This window comes from Phalacrocorax carbo, chromosome 5, assembly GCF_963921805.1.
Source record: "Phalacrocorax carbo chromosome 5, bPhaCar2.1, whole genome shotgun sequence".
NCBI lineage: Eukaryota > Metazoa > Chordata > Aves > Suliformes > Phalacrocoracidae > Phalacrocorax > Phalacrocorax carbo.
This window is the reverse complement of record NC_087517.1, coordinates 41,789,453-41,809,742: the sequence shown is the minus strand read 5'-3', so window position 1 is coordinate 41,809,742 and position 20,290 is coordinate 41,789,453. Positions and strand designations below refer to the sequence as shown.

Sequence of the window (20,290 nt, the reverse complement as noted above, 5' to 3'; positions counted from 1 at the left end):
TCCAGAGGATTTAGACCGACCAGCAGAAGTTGCAGCTGGTCTGGTGGCTATCCTGCTGCTTGCAGCTCTGTCTCCTGGCTTCATGTAATAATTAATAAATAACCCGCCCTTGCTTCTGGAGTCAGTTGTGGGTGTGTGCCGATTACACTGCTGTGGTTGACATCAGCATCTTAACTCTCATCATTGCAGTGCAGCTTAACACACAAATGTATCATTTTCTTTTTCGTGTCAGGAACATGATTAACTCCTCCTGTTTCTGTGCAAGAAGCACCATGGGCCTGTACAAGAAAAAAGTAATCCACTTGGAGCAGCTGCCTCCATTCTTCTCTGGCTGGACTGTGTTTCTCAAGATAGAGGAGGGATGCCAATGAAGCAATGTCTCTCCTGGGAGAGAGTTGGATGAATCATGTTAAGAGAGCTCCAGCAGAAAGCTTCACCCGCAAAGGGTGGGGAGTAGCAGCTGATCTAGACCAACTGATGACTTAACCTTGCCTGAAGATTAAGATGTCGTTCCTTCAATTTTTTTCCTGCTGGAAAACTGAAATATTTCCATGAAACCCAATGTGAAAAACTTCAGTGTTTTTTTTGTTTTCTCTACAAAGCCCGCCTGTTGGAAGGCTCCCCACCAGCACTATTGGTGGGCCAGGGAATTTTCCAGGGCTGGCCTGAAGTTTCTATTAAGCAATGCAAGGCATTGTTGGGGTTTTTGTTTGATTGGGTCTATTTTTAAGACAGCCAAGCAAAACAACCGCTGGTGAGAACTTTAATACCTGATTTGTCTTTATAAAATTATCTGCTAAGTGAGAAGGCATTTTCCAGAGTGATCGGCAACTTGTTTTTAAAACTTAATTTCCTCTAATGCCCATAAGTAGGCATTAATAAACAGCTTGGGTGTTTGTTTCATTTTGGATGCTTAATCAGTTCTCAGTTTGTTTCAGATGAGACATGTTACATTTATCGCATGACCCTGTAAATATAATCTTTCTTTCCACCCCTTAAATAGCCACCCGCTCCTTTCAAACATTATTTTTTGTTCATCTCCCTGGCATCCAGTTTTAAGTAAATATTCTAAACTCAGAGGTGCGTGGTTCTCTGCTTTCTGCTCTCCTGGCTTCCTTGAGGGACAGCAGGGTCTCCCATCAATTTATGCCTATAGAGTCGAAATCAGCTCCAAACTTCTTTCTGGCCTTTCATTTGAAAGCTGTTCTGGTGAAGAACAACTCTGGCTATTTGAAGAGTGGAAAGGAGCCTTGGAATATCTGGTTTTTTCTCTCTGACAAGTGCTAGTAATATCATGCTTGGAAAACAATTACTTTTTTCTTTCTTTTCTTCCTTGAGAACTTGGTGTGGCCGAAAGGTGGTAGAGCAGACCCTGGAAATGAAAGGTCCTGCAGAGGAGGAGAGGATGGGCCATCCTGCTTGCAAAGGGTGGAGTGAGGTGGCTGCTTTAGCTCTACACTAAATCATATGTAACACCACCCATCACATTCTGTGGATGACTTTGCACTGGCTTAGGGTTGATACTTTACTTGCATTTTTAAAGCTCTAGACAGAGTCTCTGGTCCAAGTCTGGTTGGTAGCATGTCAGTGTGCACTGGGAAGGCTTGTGACTGAGCTCATAGCTTTTTATGTTTTTAAGAGGGAATGCTTGGATTTCACTGCTTCACTAGGGGTTTTTTCATATGCCTTGAAATGTGACTATCTGTGAGGTAGTCCCAGGTTCCCCCCACCCCTTAGTGACTTCCCTTCTTTGCAGTTCTTGTCATGTTTCCTCTGCTACGGGCTTCATTACACTGATTGAGATAGAGTTGAAATGGCTGCAGCTTTAAGTTGGAGACTGTTTGTTGCCTTAAAAGAACCCTTAACTCTCTCTCCATCAAACTTATAATATTGAAATCAATAATTCTCCCTCTCTTCCAGCCAGTAGTATTGGTGCTAGTTGTCATGCTGTGCAGAAAGGGCTCAGATAATTTGACTACAGTGCACTTGATACCTGAGCGGAGAAGGGCAGGTAGTGGATAAAAGACTATGCAGATCCCCTCGTCACTGTGACCTCTGCTGATGGGTAGAAAAACTCCAGGATTGGTTTGCCTCACATTTTCGCTGATGTGGACAGAACTGACTGTTAAAAAGGAGGGCTAAGTAGGTCCTGCAAACCTATGTCTCAGGGAAGATAGAGGTTGAGAAGTAGAGCTGCTGTGGTGATGGATGTTTTTTGTGAAGGAAAGATGTGTCCATTAAAAAATGCTTGTATTTCCACGTGTATAACCTCTAGGCCTGTCCTCAGCACAGCAATCCCCACTGCACTGCTGGTTAGATGAGAAGAGATCATCCCAGAGCTCCCTGAGATGGCTGGTGTTTGGGAACCTACCTGTAAAGCCACTGTAGGGAGACTGATCCATGCCTTTCTTCTCTAATTCCTGATACGGAGGAGAGATGTGTGCTCGGAATGTCTGTGCTAGAAAGCTACTGTTAGATGGCATTGGTTGGCTGTGAATATTCATGTGCGACTCATTTTTGGAGCAAAAGCGTTAGCAGGGCTGTGGTACTGCTAACTGCAATTGAAAGTGTTAATTTTCACATGGTGGTAAAAGAAATCCCAATTTGCAAAGATTTCATTTGAGTTGGGGTGAAGATCCTGACAGTTTTAAAGGGTGTAGATAAGAAATGCTGAGTTTGAATATTGAGTCCCTCTTAAAATACTTTATTTCATCTGAAAGATTCCCAGGCTCTCTGTGTGTTACTTTGTCAAACCCACCTTTTTTCTTCCCCCCCTAGAGAAGTTGGAGTCTTATTATTCAACTTTCTATTGCAGCTTTGTTTAATGGAGTTTATACATTCTTAGATCAAACATTATACAATTTGACCAGGAATCATGCAATCACAGCGGGAGATGGGAAGAAGCTGCATAGTCTATCCTATAAACAAAGGGATCATCTACATTAGAGCACAAGTTGGTTAATAAAATGGGTTTTAGTGAAATAAAAAAAAGAAATATGTAGCTTTTCCTGGGCTGTGTTTAGAAATAGTTGCACTCAGATGGGGAATGTGGTGCTTATGTCTTAACAGGGGATGCAGTTGGTTTCTATGGAGAGTAGCTACCCTGGTCAGACTTGTCTGGACTGAGGTCGGTTTTGTCTTGTCTGGGTTGATGTGTCCTTGGTGAAGCTCCTGCCCTGTCTGTGTTGCCAGGGCTCCTGGGCACAGCCCCGTGCATCTCTGCACTGCAATGAGCTGAACTGCCCTGTGTCTTTCCTGGTAAAGCACAGAAGAAGGTGTCCATCTGCATGCTTGAGAGAAGGGGACAATGAAAGGGACTGGAAAGACTAGAGGAGTTTGACCAGATCCTTACTGCAAAGTGGGGTGGATAAGGAAAGCCAGCAGAAGGACTAAACTACATTTCATGTTTATCCTGAGATGAGCCTGCTGTTCTAGGTTGGAAACGTGTGCAAGCCTGAGCTGGGGATAGCTCTGAGGACACTTATCAGGCACAACAAAAGGTGATGTTCAAGGCCCACTAAATCTTGTTACTATCTGTGACTTGTTCTAGGGTTGTATGTGTGGATTCTTGTAGGACAGCTTTGCACTCTGAAAGTGTTAAGTTTGGTAAAGTTACCAAATTACTGTGGTTTGACTGCTGGGTGGATAGAGGATCTTCCTGAGCATTTGCCTGGCAACCAGCAGCTCCAGCCACATTAAGAAGCTGGAAAACTTATTGAGTGGGGTATATGTTATAGGTCTGGGCAAAGGGCTGGTGAGTCAAACTGCTGCTTCTGGATCTCAGGTCTGGGAAGGAGGAGGGTCAGGGGATTTTCTTCTTTTTTCTGAGGATATGTTGCAGCGTGGGTAGGAAACATCTATCAGCTGGTTGAAAATTTGCTTTATCCAACAAACATTAAAGAAACAAAGCTCCTGAAAGAGGAGAAAGGCTAGCTTTAGTGAAGTTAACGGTACAACTCCCCTTAGCATGAGCCAGGAGCAGGATTTTGTCTTGGAGCTGCAGTGAGCACAAGCAGCATTTCTCCCGGACCGTAAACTGAAAGTTGCTGAGAGTTATTACTCACACGTGCACACAATAGTGCTCAGAGCCCGTCCGCTGAGATCTTTCCTCAGGGATCCATATAAAATGCCTCTCACAAAAGCTGCCCTGTGTGCAAGCAGAGAAACTCCATCTAGTGACGTTAAAAAATAATAATAATAAAAAAAAGCCCACAGAACCTTTTTCGCACACATATGCGTCGTGTACCTCTTATCTTCCTGACGGTCTGTTGAAGATATCAGCACAGCTAAACAGCACGCACTTACCATATGGGACACTAAAAGTGCTGCCTGGGAAGCACTTTTCAGTCCCTGCTCTGAATTCTGCCAATGCAAAAAATGTCCCCTTTGTCATGGTGGTGAATGAATTTTCTTGTTCCCCTTTCTCCTTGGATTTACATTAACCCTGGGTTTCAGACGAGTTTGATCTCCTCACTTTATTGTATTGCAAACAGTAGTCAATAGCTCTTCAGCTTAAGATTGCCTGGATTTATTTTCAGGTCAAGTCAACTCTCCTTGACCCAAGCCTGAACCAAAATACATTCCCAGAAGATTCCCCCACAGGATATCACATCCAAAGACAGAGTGACATTGTAATGAGTTCAAGGTTTCAGCTCAGTACAACGGAGTCCCTGTTGGCGTGGGGAAGGCAATGGAGCCATCCTCCTTATTTCAGAGCTGGGTCCTCTCCTGGGGCAACTCACAGCAGATTTTGTTATCTACCAGTCACTTCTCTTCATTAAACAATGTCATCAATTGCATTCCTGGTGTTTGTGGTCTGAAGGAAAGCTGGTATGTACGTGTTTGCGTGGCTCTAACATGCATGCGTGGAATTTGGTGTGCAGGCTTTGAGCAACTGATGATATGATCTGCATTTATGCTTGCTCACTCTGCCTTTTTTTTTTTTGTTTTATGGAAATGTGGGATCTCTTTTGGGGACCGCCTGGCACAGAGGCAGAACCAACTGATACTGCATCATGAAGTAAAAACACCACTTTGAAGACTGGGGACAAAAATGGAATGAACTAATGAATTTATTCTGGATGATAAATCTTCCTTCAAAAGAAGGCAGCCTTATGTTTAGTACAAAAGGCTGTTTATTTCTTCTATGGAAAAAAAAAAGCAGCAGTGTAATCGGATAGGATTAACTTTCCAGGGGCCCTGGACACAGAAGCTAAAGCACAGGCTGCTGCCTTCTTGTGCTCGCGTTGGATAATTTGAGTAGTCTTAAGACCTCCCTGGCTTTGTACGGCATTGGTCCGTGAGCTGCTGCCAATGTGCCTTGCACCTAAAGCTAATATTAAGGACCCCAGCAACAAGAGTTTCTACAGAAACTAAAATTGTCCAAGTGTTTGGCTAGTATAAACTGAATGTCTTAACCGGGAACCTGGCCCAGGTATGGAGAAAAACACAGCCTTATTAGTGTTTTTCGTCTTGCACAGGTAGTTGAATACACCTATGGCAAATACATAAATAACATAGAACTGACTTAATGTTGCATTAAGAGTCTTTGTAGTTTGTGTGTGCTGACTTTTTTGTTTTGACTGTTCATGGTTCATGTTTCATAGCCCTTTTTTATTTTATCTAGTTATTTCATTACCTAGGAGCAGTCTTGGGTGCAGTTTTGTCAGTGGGAGCAATGACGCTTCAAATTTTACACCTCATTGGCATGGATGGGGAAGTCGTTATCAAGATAGCTGGGTTGGCAAAAGGAAGGAGAAAAGTGAGAAGTCCAGCAGGAGTTTTCACGTGTGTGCTCTCTTGTGCAGAGTGTCCCGTGCAATTCAGGTGAAAAGAAAATCCCATCTGTTCTTATGGGTCAAGTTGAGTTATCTGTACCTGAGCTGGTTAAGAGTGTGACATGGTCAAACTAGCATGAATGGTGCATTTATGGTGCAAAAGCTGCTTGACAGTTACTGTTATTTTGTGCAGTACAATCACAGAATATCTCAAGTTGGAAGGGACCCATAAGGATCATCCAGTCCAACTCCCTGCTCCTTGCAGGGCTACCTAAAACTAAATTATATGAGTAAGAGTGTTGTCCAGATGCTGCTTGAACTCTGACAGGCTTGGTGCAGTGACCACTTCCCTGAGGAGCCTGTTCCAGTGACTGACCACCCTCTCAGTGAAGTAAGCTTAGGCTATCTTTTCACCTTGTTCCTCTGGAAGAAGGTACTTTGGCGAGTTGTCACAGAGGAAGAACATGGTTGTGTATGGTAACTTGTATGTGTGCTGAAGACCTCCCTGTAGCTGTTATGAGAGCAACCATATGGCAGAACAGCACTGCTTGGGATGATTGGGAGTGTGCTTATGGTGCTGTGTGAATTTGATTTGAGTTCAGATCTGCACATGGGTTTGGGTCTGCTGGGGTGTTTTAGTTTGTTGGTGTGTGGTTGGTTGGGTTTTTTTTTTTTTTTTTTTTTTTTTTTTTTTCCTTCCTATGATCCCCACAGCCTTCTCATGAGATGTGCTCCAAGAGACAGCAGGCTCATCAGGGACCTGAGCATGGGCTGAGCGTGTGGAGAACATGCACAGTGCGCAGGAGTCCCATCCCCATTTCCTCCACACCTCCTGGAGCCAAGCTAGAGGAGGTTTGAGCCCATGTCACCTGTGGGGCTGTACTGACCAACACACTAAAGGTACGGATGGAGAAAGGGGGGAATGATGCTCCCATTTCAAAGGAATACAAGATTTGTGGGTCAGGAGAGAGGTGGGAAGCCAAAGGTGGAGTATGACTGTAGCTGGGAAAGGGGGCCATGAGACCAGTCCCAGCCCAGCATTGTGTGGAAGCTGCCTGTTGTGAGGAGACCTCGCCCATATGCTGTGGCTGGCTGTGTGCAGGGTGGTCCTCAAATGTCTGCCATGGTCCCTCAGGGGAGGGAGGTGTTTATTGGCCTTGATCTGCTTTAAATTTAGGCAGGAGATGGGTGTCAGTCTGCTGCAGACACCTCTGGGTATTTGCCACAGCAGGACTGGAGCCTCCTGGAGAATGGAGACCAGGCACGTAGGCAGTCTAGGTTGGGCAGCAGCCAAAGGAGGGCTTTGGTGAGCCCATGCTTTGTAGCTGACCATCCAGTTCTACCCAAATCCTGAGTGTCTGTCTGGACTGACAGCCAGGAGAGCTCAGCAATTTCCACTGCTGAGCCAGAAGTGATCCAGAAGATGGCCAGATAGTTCCCAACCAACGAACATCAAACTGAATGCTGCTGTAATGTCTTTGTCTTCTCACTTGCTGTTGGTGTTTGCTAGTGGGCAAACAGTGACTGTTCACAATGGCCCCAGTAAAGAAATACCCTTTGGTGTTCAGTTACTTAATGTTTTCAAGGAGTTGCAGCTAAATGGAGGTGACCTTCATTCTCAGCTACCATACATGGGCTTAGCTCCAGCAACTCCAGTCAAGCTATGCTGACTTTCTGCAGCTGGGACTTGGGCCCTGCTTTTAATGTCCCTTACTCAGTGGTCATGCAGTTAGTTTTCCTTGCCAAGATTATATTTGCTTTCCTTCCTAAAGGACTGCTCTAAATATCATACTTTAAAACAATATGTCTTTTTCGCCTGCAGAGAACAATATGATATGCCACCGTTGAATTAATATGTCCATGAAAAGCGAACATAATCTCCCCAGTAGATCCCCTTTCCAAAAGATTTACGATTTAATGAATTTTTTTATTTCTTACTGGTGTATAATATTTAGTCGTTTTACACCTAGCAGGACTCTTTCCCATGGAAGCAAGCGAAGGCATGGAAGAAGGGGGGATCCCATCATACTAATTCGAACTCCGTTCTTCCCTCTCTGTCCCCAGTGTGCCACTTGTAACCTTTGCTGCCAGTGCAAAGTTAGAGTCCAGCTTTCCATAGCATGGCTTCTGTCAAAACCTACCCCGGCACATTAATGTCACCTTACTAATTTGAGACAGTGCTGTGTGGAGAGTAGTTTATGAAATAGTGTTTATGTAAAAATCAATGCCTCTGAAAAATCTTCACTGATGGCTGCTTAGCTGCTGCAGGTAGGATTTCTGGCTCAGGGTCCTACTTGATCTTCCTTGCGGTCACGCTCTGGCACACTCTCAAATAAATGGCAATAATGCCTGTGACAGTAGATTATGAAGCTGCAAATAACATCTATAGGTAACGCCTTTTATTTAGTGGAAGGGTAAGATGGAAATGAACTGTGAAGGAGAGCGCCATCTTTGATAATTATTAGCTACATGGGTAATATTCCTTAGCTACATGGGAGATGTTCCTAATTACACCAGCTGATTTCTCCTAAGAATTGGTAAGTTGATTGCTCTGCCAGCCCTTTCTTTAGCAGATCCTGCTGGGACATGTGCCGTACCAGTGCTTGGCTTTTGGGAAGCTCGCTGGGGATGATGGCTGCAATTCCTGCTGGGATTGATGGAAGGTGTGCTGCTGGGTGGCTGAATGAGGAGTGTTAGCCTCTCTCCTCTGTGTCTTTGGGGGAGAAAGACAAAGAACAGTTCAAATCCTGGGTGGCCCAGTTGATTGAGACCCACGTGAAGTGCTGTGTGCTTTGTGTTGTCTCTCTGAATCAGTGCTGTTCACCGTCACTTGTCAAGAGGTGAATGCTGACATCAGTGTCCCTGGGCTGAACAGTCTGCCTGGAAAACACAGATCTCTGCCGGCAGGTTTTCACAAGCCTTTCGGCATGCAGTGCTTCAAACCACAGATGCTGGAGGCCTGTGACATCCTAAGGAGCTCAGCTTTTGTGCTCTAAAATCTTCCTCTTAAATTCTGTCCTTATTGTTGCAGCAGGGAAGTTAAAAATACAGCTTTGGAGCTACAGCATAGATGGAAACTAGGCTTTCTGCTGAAAGACATGTATCTCATGAGCTTTTAAACTAATGGGTGGGTGGTATGGAGGAGAAAGGGTGGCCCTGCACTGTGGTTTCTCTTTAATTGCTTCATTTGGTGATTAGTCTAGGCTAGGCGATGCTGGAGCCTTGCCCTGGGATGGGTCGTGGTCACACTGGCAGCCTCTGCCTGCACATCTCTTCCTTTGCTTTTCAGTTTTAAGAGGTCATCTTCTTTCTGCCACAGTTCCTCTAGCTGTAAAATAGGGTAATGTTGTGCATTTGCAAATGTTGAGCATGGTGTCCCAGGGCATGCTGAGCAACCCACCCAGCACCACCACTGCCTCTATGGCCTCTGCTTTGGCTTTCCCACTCTTCTGGGCCATGGCAGCTCCTTCACTTTGGGGCACTCCTGGCTCTCTCCATCCTCCAGTGTGGAAGGTATTTCTCCTTGTTCTCTTCCCCTTGGTTTCCTCATCTTGCATCTCTTCCAAACTGTATGGGACAGAGCTGGACAGGAGACCAGCCCTGTGGCTTTCCTCACGGCTGTCTGGGGCTGCTGATGCTGCTTTAGGCATGGTTTGGCATTAAATGACTTGATTGTTTTCTGTTGGTAGGGGAAGTGAAGCTGGGCAGTACCACAGTTGCTGCCTGCTGGAAATTCGCCACTCGTTTCCTTTTTGCCTGTGATTTCAGAGGTGACTCCTGATGTAGTCATCTATTTATTCCTTTCGTTAGTCCAGTGGCTTGTTCATCCATCCATTATCCAGCTGATGCAGTGAGGAACGTGACCGGGAGAGGACAGAGAACTAGCTGTCTTGGAAGAGGGAGGAAATGAGCACTGCGTTTTCATCTAGCAGCCTGCTGGCGCTGGCTCCCAGGACTGCAGGAAGCTCTTTTTTTACCTTTGTACACTTCACGGATCACAGCCTGATTTCCTCCAGGGCTCTCCCTGGCTTTATCATCTCGATGTGGGTGTTTGCACTCCTGGCCAGCACGTTCTCCGCCTGTGTGTGAGACTGCTGCTTTTGGACACCCGCTCAGTGATGCTGCTCCCGCCTTGCTCTTGCTGCACGCAAATCTTCTCTTGTGTAATGGAAAAATGTTTCCCTTTTTCCCTTTTTGACATTTGCTGTGCTATTGAAATGCTTCCCCACCCAACACATATATGCACTTTGCCTTATTGGCTTTCTCCCTCACCCCCAAAAAATATTTCTAGCACTTAAAGCTGCCAACTTGCTTTTCTTTTTTTCTTCTTTTTTTAAATTTCTCAGTTGACTTGAGTAGGCAGGGCTGGGTGTTAGCTTCCATCTGCCTCCCAGTTGGAAAGGGAAGCCTTAAGAAAAAATGAGGATGCTTTCAGCCCACATTCCCAATGCCAGCATGGAGAGGCCCAGTAAAAACCTGTGCTTTTGGAGAAAAAAAATCAATATATTGCTGTAGCTTAGGCAGCTAAATAAAAAAAATATAAATGCAAAACAATTAGATAAGCAGTTAAAATAATAATCTGGCTTTCAATGCCACATTTTGCCCAGGACCCTGTGCCTGCCCCTCCTGCTGTACCTATCTTTGCGGGTCAGAGCTCACCCTTAGGTGCGTTTTACTGCAGCTCTGAGCCTGTTGGAGCCTTGACCTTGCGCAGGGCCCCCTGCGGTCCTGCCCATGGTCCCCACGGGGATAGCAGAGGCTTGATATGGAAGGGACCCCAAGAAAAACCCAGTGAGGTGAATATTGTGCCCTGTGAAGGTGACTGGTCCCTCCCCAGAATGTTGCCACAGACGACTCTGTAGCAGGGTGAAGAGCTGTGGAGCTTTTGCTTTCCCCTTTTCCTAAATATCTGGAGCCAACTCCTTTTCAGTAAGTGCTGGATCACCTTGCTTGGATAGCTGCATCTCCAAGGAGTTTCTGGTCGCTGTACTATTGCATCTCTCGCAACATCTGCTTGGACTGGCTGTAACAGCAGCCTAATGGCAGCAGATACGAATTAATCATGGCAAGCAGGTAGCATCAACCCTCTGCTGATCTTATCTGGGGTGCTCAGCTTCTCCCCAGTTATGCTTGCTGGGTTGTAGGGGGATGGTTTCATACTGAGCAGTTGGTTTTTTTCGAGACAGCGTTGTTTTGCTTACCGCCCAAGCATTTCATCCCTGAACACCGAGCAAAATCTGGCTTTCATAATGGAAAGGGAATGGGCTCCATCTCTCCTGCGTGAGGAACGTGCTTGCTGTGAAAAGATAGCTGGAGGGAGGAACCTGGAAAGGGCAGCAAGGGCTCTGCTCTCGGTGAATGCAGGAGAGGGGAGGTTGCCTGTGACTCCTGGACAGCCAGCAGCTTTGTGGTTGCAGATGCTGGCCAGTATTTTTGGAGAGCTGTGGAAGAAATTGTACTACTTTATGTTATTTTCTGGCACACTAAGTAAGGAAAAACCACTCCGCTTGCTTTTTTGGCCAAGTGACTTGAGTTCTGCTAGAGTGCCTTTATTTTTTTTCCCTAGGATTTGCAAAGCCCCATTTAGCCAAGAGCTTCAGTACAAGCTTATTTTTAAACTTAGTCCTGTCGTCGTCTGAACTCATTGTACTTCAATTCTGCCAACATCCATGGACTTGAGTGAGTGCTCAGAATTTAAGCAGATGCCGAAATGCTTTGCTCACTGACAGCTGTGAAGTTTGGAGGATATGTCTGCCTTCATCCAGGGAGTTGTGGAGGTCAGGGAGGGCGACAAGGGTCCTTACATATCACCCTCTCCATCTGTGGGATGGCAGGAGACTCCCCCCTCTATTCTCCTCCTTCGCTGGCACCAAAACCTGCAGCAGTGTTGTGACCATGGGATGGTCCAGGTGGACCTTGGTGGCTTCTTGAGGTCTTGATACAGGGTGGCACTGTGAGCCGGTGGCAGCCCAGATCTCGGTGGGGACAGAGGCACCACCAAATGCCCAACCGGTCTGGCCTTTCTCCACCATGTTTCTTTGCCATGTGCTCCCCAGGACACCTGGTGTGGTGACAGCTGGGAGATGTTGGAGGTCTCTGGGGATGCGCGGGGCTGAGGGGTGAGGCAGCACAGGGTGAGCACAGGGCAAGCTTCAGTGCATGCTTGGAGCTGCAGGAAGTGTAATATATCTATGGTTTAATCTCCTCATTGCTGGTAGAGAAACTGAAGCTAGTTGTGCCTTCGCTTGCAGGGGCGTAAATTTGATGCATTTGACTCCGCTCCTTGATGGGGGCAGAATTAAGGCATTGTGGGCTGAGAAATGGAGCACATTAACAATGTCAATTTTTTTTTTTTTATTTTAGAATTAAGACTGTTGTGCTGGCAACTACAAGACCTTTTCACCCCCACCCTCACTCTTTTTACGTGGGTCCCTTCTGCCACAGAACAAAACGTCTGGTTTTGCCTCATCCCTGACTTGCTTAAAGCTTGAAAACTTGTGCTAGGTGCTTTTTCATGGGAAAATACGTTCTCTTTTTTTAAGCATGCATTTCCCAGAAGGTTTTAATGCAAGCTTTTCATTGCTTGTGGAAATAGGATTTAAGCATCTTTGGGGAAACCAGTTACATACTTTCTGGGGGTGTTGAAGCCCTCGGATTGCAAGTGCTAAACTGCCCTGTGTCTTCCAAAAAGTGCTGGTTAAAATGTGTTAGCTAACCCATTTCTCCTGGCTGGACGGTGGCTCAGTAACAATGAAGTGATTTAGGCTCTCGGAGCCGTATGTGTCTGCGTGTGCTCCAGCAGCAGGGCTTGGGCAGGTGGGAGCTAAGCCCGTGCCCTCCAGGTTATCTGGTGTTCTCGGAGCAGCCAGGTGGTACGTGCATCAAATCCCTCAGAGCTGTCAGCACCGTTGTCAGGCTTCAGCCAGTTGTATCATGCGACCGTTGTGTTGGTAGGGTAGACAGATTATCACCTAATCCTAACATTTTACCCGGGGCAGGGAGATAGGCCGCCCCACTGGAGCTAACACAGACCTACTCCTTCCCTCTCCATGGGCCATTTTAATCACCTGCCTTCCCTGTGCTGAGGAGGAGTGCCGAGGAGTTAGGGAGTTCCTGGCTTCCTGTCACTTCTCCTTGGTGTTCATTTTTCTTGCCCTGGGTAAGGGAGTAGAGGTGAGAACCCTTTGCCTCCCCTCGCCTTTTCTTCTCAATATTTTAGGGGGGGGGGCGGAACCAAAACAAACCTGAAACCACCTAGAAACCTGCTTCTCTTTTTTACTTTTAAAGTTAATGTTTTAATTGGTTTTAATTTTCTTCCCCCCGTCTTTCTTTTTCTTCCACCCCCCCTTAACCCCTTTCCCTTGCCGGGGTGCAGCGGGGCGCCCCCTCCGTGCTCCCCCGCCCCGGGGCTCCCCCCGCCGGGCCCGGCCGGGGGCGGGCGGCGGGGCCGGGGCCGCCCCCGAGAGGCGGGACCCCCGCGCCGATATAAGGGCGGCGGCGGCGGGCAGCGCTCAGTCGTTCCGCCGGCGCCCGGTGCCCAGGCTGCGGGAGGTAAGAGCGGGCCTAAGGGCGGGGGAAGCGGAGCCTAAACCCGGCTGGCTGTGGGGAGGGGCAGCGGGGCGGGCGGGGGGCGCGCCACAGGTGTCCGTGTGCTCCCCCCGTCCCCGTGCAGGGTGAGAGCGGCGGGAGGCTGGAGCCGCCGCAGCCGAGCCCCCTCGGGCTGAGCTCACCGGTGCCCCCGCAGCCTCCCTCGGCTGCGTCCCAGCACCCCCCTCATTTTTTTTAGGGGGGAAGCCTCCTCGCATCCCACTTGGTTTTCCTGTGGCCAGGTTAGCGGACTGACACACGTCGCTGTGGTGGAGGGTGGTGGCATGCTGTGAGGGTCAGAGATTTTGGAGTCACCTGCTTCAGGCCACTGCAGCGTCCCGGCACTGAGCGCTGCTTGCTTCTGGGTCTTCCTTTCCCCTGCGTGCCTAGGTGTGATCTAGAGCTGCATGGGACACTTGTTTCCCAAATTTTATTTTTTTTTTTCGACTTAAAACGGCAGAAGAGAGTTTAAATGTGCTGGGTTTAGTCTTGCAAAGCTCCTTGTGGGCATGGGTGTCCACTTGCGGTGGCCAAAGGACCTGGAAGGGGCTGTGCTGCCCACCTTCCCGTGCTGGAAAACTAGGCTGGACCTTTGTCATGGGAAAAGCAAAGGTGTGTAGGTGACAACCCAACCAGCCATCCTGGCTTTTCCTGGCATAGCTTATTTTCCCCTGCACTCAGGAAGGGTAAAGCCCAGTTTGCCTGCACCCCTGAGCTGCCTGGAGGCAGGTCTGAGTGCAGGCAGGACTGGGCTGCAAGATGCTCTGGGTGGAAAAGAGGGTCTGGAGAAGTTCCCAAAGGTGTTGAGGGCTTGAATGCTGCCGCACGGTACTAGGCTGCCCTCCTAGGCAGGGATGCTCATGCCTCTCTGCTTTTTCACAGCCTGCAGCGGGTCCTTGGCAGGAGGTGGGATGGGGAGGGTGCAGTCCTGCAGGCTGCATTGGGCTTCAGGGACACTCCTGGGTGTCTGGAGCAGGATTTTGGGTACACCTCCTTTCCTTCATGCGATAACACCTGTGAACTAGCAGTGACTGGCCGTGCCACACATGCCGGCCAGGTGTAAAGGGTGATGGCCTGCAAGAGCTTGCAGTGCCGTGGATAAAAAGCATAGTTCCAGCTGCCTTCATGAGTTTTTAGGATATTGTGCTGTCTGCAGAGAGCGCTAAAGGTATTTTTTTAGGAGCAGCACAGAGTGGCTTTATTGAGTTTGTCTGGTAGATTCTCCCCACACCACCTCCCAGCTAATCTGGGTGGGAAGCAGAGATCATGTTACAGCAGCTAATCCCAGACTATAGAAAGCCCTGTCTCATAAGGCTGTAATCTCTGAATATGGCCACTCTCCGCAGCAGGACTTCGAGCCTGGGAGGCCGTATCGGTTTCAGATTTTTATTACCACACGGGGGATGTGAAAGCACACAGGCATGCGAGCAGCCCTGGACAGATGGATACATGTACATGCAACAGACCTGCCCTTGGAGTTGGAGGCAGGCTGAGATTCAGGCTGTGAGCATCGTTTGTGTTCAATATGATCCCCAGGGTGGTTGTGAGGGAGCAGCTGGGATGGCATCACCTTCTCCTAGCTGCTGTCCTAGGCTGGTGGCTGTCATGTGAGTCCTGGTATGAGTCCCAGCTTTCAAGGGCTTTCTGCTGTCCTATTGCTGCCCCTGCTTGCCCTCGCTGTCTCTCTGTTGGCACTGGTGATCTGACACCCCGCAGCCAGGTCTGAGTTTGCTCTCTGTTAGGGGATGCACCGGAGGCTTGGCAGTGAGTGGTCACAGCACCGTCCTGGAGGATGGCTTGAGTTGGGGTCTTGAGATGTGGAATGAGCCCACTCCCCTTGTTGGACCTTGTGCCTTCCCAGAAGATGCCCAGGTCCACCTGTGCCACTTCTGTGGGGTGTTACAGGGGTAGCCTGGTGTTTCTGCTGCTCTGCTCACCTCACTGTCCACAAATACCCACAGAAGATGGTGGCCTGTGCCATTGGGCTGGGAGTTCTGTGGCTTTTAGGGAGTTTGCTTTAGTTGCTTTGGGTTTTGAGCTACAGGGACTTGGGCATGGTGCTGCTTCTTCCTGTGCTTGAGAGGCCTTGAAAAGTGTTTTACCTGGGGACGCAGTGGTAGTGGTGGGACCTGGATGAGGTCTCTCAGGAGACCCGTCCCTCTCTCCCACTTGCAGCCCTGGGCTACAGCAAGCGTCCTGGGGAGCTGCGCCTGGGCAGCACACATCCTTGCTGTCTGCACCAACCAGGTAGTACAGCAGCTTGAAGGTGGCCTGTCTCTGCGGGGGACAGGATCAGCCTTTCTGCCCTGCTTAGGCATGGGTTAAATCACATTCTGTTTTCCTGAGCTGGAGATGGAGGATTATCTATCCCAGGACAGAAAGCTGCCGCTGTCTCGGCTCCCTCTTTAGCCAGCATTTTAACAAAATCCATGCTTAATTTGGTTTGAATCTCAACTCTGTCTCTCAGCAGGCCAGCAGGATGAAAGCCTGGAGGGCTGCATAGGTTTGAAGCGATAGGCTAGTTCTCCTTGCAGGGCAAGTTTGGGCCCTGTTCATGGAGAGGTTTGATCTCCCCTGGATGCATGCCTGCCCCTCCTCATGGTTAGTGCCACCAGCTCCCCCTCCACTGGGAGACAATAGTGCCTTGAGTCCTCCCTGGTAATCTCCCCCCTTATCTCCCTTCTCTTCCGTAGCCTGTATCCCTGGCAGGCGTGGAGGGTGGGATGTTTGGGAAGAGCCAATTATGCAGATAGGGGAGCCAGAGGTGCTGTGTCAACTGACGTCCCTTTTTGGGAAGCAAGGGTGAGAAGAGGATGCTCAGCGCGGCAGTGTGTGCGAGCTCTTCGCTTCTCACTGTCCCCTCTGTGCTCCCGTAAGCCCTGCCAAGATGTCCTGTGGTGGGATCAAGGATGTTCAGAGATACAGGGGGCTGCAGGAGTTGTGTCCTCCCTGTTGCTCTCTCCAGCTGCTCGCTCATACTGGTGTTGCCCCCAGGGCTGGGTCAGCATCAGGGGTACCTCTCACTGCTTGGGGTGGGGTTATGGGGAAGAACAAGGTGGCCGTTGTTCAGGATGCCAGAAGTGTCCACAGTGGGGACTACAGGTGGGTTGGCTGACTTGGTGCTCCAGCTCAAGTGAAGCTCTGGGGGAACGAGATGGTGTCCATTCCTTGGAAACCCACGTCTTTATCTTTATTTTGGTGTGCCCCAACCCAGAGCCTGCAGACATGGGGCTCCAAAACTTGCTTGGCTGAAGCATGGTGGTCATGGGCCAAGTCGGCCGCCACTGTGGCTGTGGGTGGTACTGTTTGCCCTGTGGGGCGGGAGGGTCCCGGCAGGGGAAGCAGTGTTTGTAAGCCACTCCAAAAGCACAACAGGAATTAGCAGCCCAGCTTTGGATTTTGCGTAAGCTGTGTGGGTCTGCTGGGGCCCTTCCTTCTACAAGCAAGGATGTTAACAAGGAGCCCCTTCCTTTATCTGCTGCCTGCCAATGGAAGAAGGCCCTGAAGAGGCAAGAAAAGTAGATTTAGAAAAGCAAAAGGGTGGGGAGGAAGCAGTTGTTGTGGAGCCAGCTGTGACGGGGGAATGTTTTGTAAATCAAAGTGCTCTCCTAAAAAAAAACCAACAACTTAAGCCCAGCAGATCTACTCAGAGGTCAAGCTCTGACTGGTTTTCTTTTCTTTTCTCAAAGCTACGTGATAATGGTTAAATGCAGGGGATGCTTTGTAAAATAGAATTGAAGGGAAGGGGTGAGGACGGAGCAGGATTTAAATGTAAAACTGGATGAGGGTACAAAGCCCCTTAGTTCCCCATTTCTCCTTAATGCAGCTGGAGCTGGGCTTGACAGGATGCTGACCAGAGCTTGTGGTAAATGTTTTACGGTACCGTGTATCAGCCAGATCAATTCTACTATGCTTGAGGGATTGCAGATAAAATGGCTTAAAGATTCCCCTGCTGAAAGTGATAGTATCATCATTTATGCTGGAGAAGACAGATTTAGTTGCCTGACATTTATTTGGCCACAGTGTGCTTTGCGGATTTCACACCCGGGGACGATAGCCAACCTGATGATGTCAGATGTGAGCTGCAAGGAAAGAAAAAAAAAATCACACAAAAAGCTAGTGCTGTTCCTTTTTTTGTTGACTAGATGAGTTTTGCTTTGTGTCTGTTTTGGTTGTTTTACTCCACGGATCTCTATAATGGAAAGTGCCTTACAAGAGTAGGACATCACTAAAACAGCATGACCTGCATGTGCTTTATGATATGAAGATGGCAGCAGAAATATGTCTGTTAACTTAGGACATTTCTTTTGATCCTATTTTGCCTGTAGGTCACTTGAACTCCAAACTGAGCAAACATGAGTGCACTTGATTTGACTTCCATCCTCGATTTTCTGGAGACGGCCAACTTGACAGAGATCAACTGGACGTGCAACAACAGTGACTGCATCACGGTTGATGCAACAACATGCCCTGGCACGCTCAACAAAAGTGCCCTGCTATACACCCTGTCCTTCTTCTACATTTTCATCTTTGTCATAGGGCTGGTGGCCAACTCAGTTGTGGTATGGGTCAATCTCCAAGCCAAAACGACTGGCTATGAAACCCACCTCTACATCTTTAATTTGGCTATTGCCGATCTGTGTGTCGTCATCACCCTTCCAGTGTGGGTCGTCTCCCTTGTCCAGCATAACCAGTGGCATATGGGAGAAATCACGTGCAAGATAACTCACCTTATATTTTCCATCAATTTATACAGCAGCATCTTCTTCCTGGCATGCATGAGTGTGGACCGCTACCTCTCAGTTGCCTATTTTACCAATTCCAGCAATCGCAAGAAGAAGATAATTCGTCGCTGCATCTGTATCTTGGTATGGCTCCTTGCCTTCTCTGCATCTCTCCCAGATACCTATTACCTCAAGACTGTCTCTTCGAACAACGAAACCTATTGCCGCCCTGTCTACCCAGAGGAGAGCTTCAAAGAGTGGTTAATTGGCATGGAGCTCATCTCCGTCGTGCTGGGCTTTCTTATCCCTTTTCCTGTGATTGCTCTCTTTTATTTCCTCCTTGTGAAGACCATTTCTGCCTCCAGTGACCAAGAGAGGAAGAGCAATGGGAAGATCATTTTCTCCTATGTTGTTGTGTTTCTTGTCTGCTGGTTACCTTACCATGTAGCTGTCCTGCTTGACATCTTCTATAGCCTCCATTTCATACCTTTCAGTTGTCAGATGGAGAACTTCTTGTATGCCACTCTTCACGTCACTCAGTGTTTCTCTCTAGTCCATTGCTGCGTCAACCCCATCCTGTACAGCTTCATTAACCGCAACTACAGATATGAGCTCATGAAAGCCTTTATTTTCAAGTACTCTGCCAAAACTGGTCTCACTAAACTTATCGATGCTTCCAGAGTGTCAGAGGCAGAATACTCTGCTCTGGAGCAAAATGCAAAATAACTGCAACCCCATGAGGAAACCTCCTTGACTCTTTGATTTTTTCTCTTTTTTTTGTGTGTGGTGATGTGTTGTTTTTTTTTTATCTCTCCTTTTCCCTGTGTTTGTTACGAACGGGGCATGAATTCCAGCCTACAAAAGAGAAATAGCAAGCTGTAATTTAAGAGTAGAATCAGGTGCAAAGTGGAAGTGGTACCAAAATTAAGCTTTTCGGTGGTGTGTTTTGTTTGATCTCCTCCTACCCCAGTCTGGACTTTTCGACAATGCTATGCAAATGGAAATGACTTTCTAGCAGACAAAGCCATTGTGTACCATAGATAACATGCATTTCCAGGATAAGCTTTTTCTTCCACGTGTAGATTATCTCTGTCTCCTTGTATATGTTATATATATAGTATGTTGTATTTAAAAGCTCGAGACTTTATTTTCTGGCTCTTGGTGTACCTTATACAATTGTATTTGAAAGTTAAATATATTTTTATCATGTATTTGAAGTATATTGCTGATGAGTGTATCCAGAGTGCTGTAGCCTGAGTGTTAGGTTGCTGTTTGGTTTAAACTATCATAGGTAAGAGGATGCTGATAATTAGCAGTATGGAAATGATCTCTTAGGTGCATCCTCCCTGGCTAGAACACTTTATAAACCGTAGCTTTACGTGGTGGTCATACCCACATGTCTGGAGCGTGAAATGGATGTTCTGTAATACAGTTATCATCATGTTAATATTAACAGTATTGTAAGAGTTGTTAACTCCTACGCCCACACTTCACAAAGCTGTATCCTTATGCACAGAATGAATGATCCTACTTCTGAGAGTTGTCTCTATTTGTAAGTTATTTTTGTAAAATAAAGATCCGGAGAAAAAGAAAAATCTGTGCCTACCAGTGGTTTGACTTGTCGTCCTCCTCCTCCTTAGGGGAGAAGGAAAAAAAAGCCAGAAAGAAGACATGCCAAAGCCACCTTCCCTCCTTTGTTTGGTGCAGGAGCAAACACGTCTGTATTTTCCTGATGTTTGTTGTTGGTGGGCAGAAACCATTGAATGGAGGAATGTGAGACGGCAGGGTGCATGGTGAGAGGGGAAGGGGTGGGAGGAGTGGGACTGCGGAAGGCTGTGCTGTTTGCGAAGGTGGAGCCGATGGATTTGTAAGGTGAAATCTGTTGGGAGTGATGAAAGGCTGTGTCTGTAGCTTAGGAATAAACAGGTGGAAGGAAAATATGGAAGTACGCACATGGGGTGGTTATTTGGACTAATCCAGGTTCAGTTTTCTACAGTGTTTGCTTGCACTGGAATTTGGGGGTTAGCAGTCCTGACAGTATTAAATCTCTTCTTATATCTTCTTCTTTTTGTTGTGGCTTGTGTTGAGTTTGCAATGCCGTACTGCCAAAGTGTGGGGCAGGATTCAGCCGCTGCGAGATGTATGAAGTAGATCTTAAGCCAGCGAATCATGGTTGTCTTAGTCTCAGGACAAGGTAACTAA

At 47.7% G+C, this 20,290-nt stretch overlaps 1 protein-coding gene across 2 annotated transcripts in view; it reads left to right on the top strand.

Moving 5' to 3' along the window:
• ACKR3 (atypical chemokine receptor 3) overlaps positions 1-19,688 on the top strand; it is a 47,452-nt gene extending 27,764 nt beyond the window's left edge. Inside the window, exons 1-2 of one of the 2 annotated variants that reach the window (XM_064452166.1) lie at positions 13,215-13,328; positions 17,693-19,688. In XM_064452166.1, the coding sequence (XP_064308236.1) occupies positions 17,720-18,814 (1,095 nt within the window). In that variant the 5' untranslated portion in view covers positions 13,215-13,328; positions 17,693-17,719 and the 3' untranslated portion in view covers positions 18,815-19,688. Of the gene's footprint in view, positions 1-13,214; positions 13,329-17,692 lie in introns of those variants that run through there. The other variant, XM_064452167.1, reaches the window with a different exon arrangement.
• The last annotated feature ends 602 nt before the right edge of the window (positions 19,689-20,290 follow it).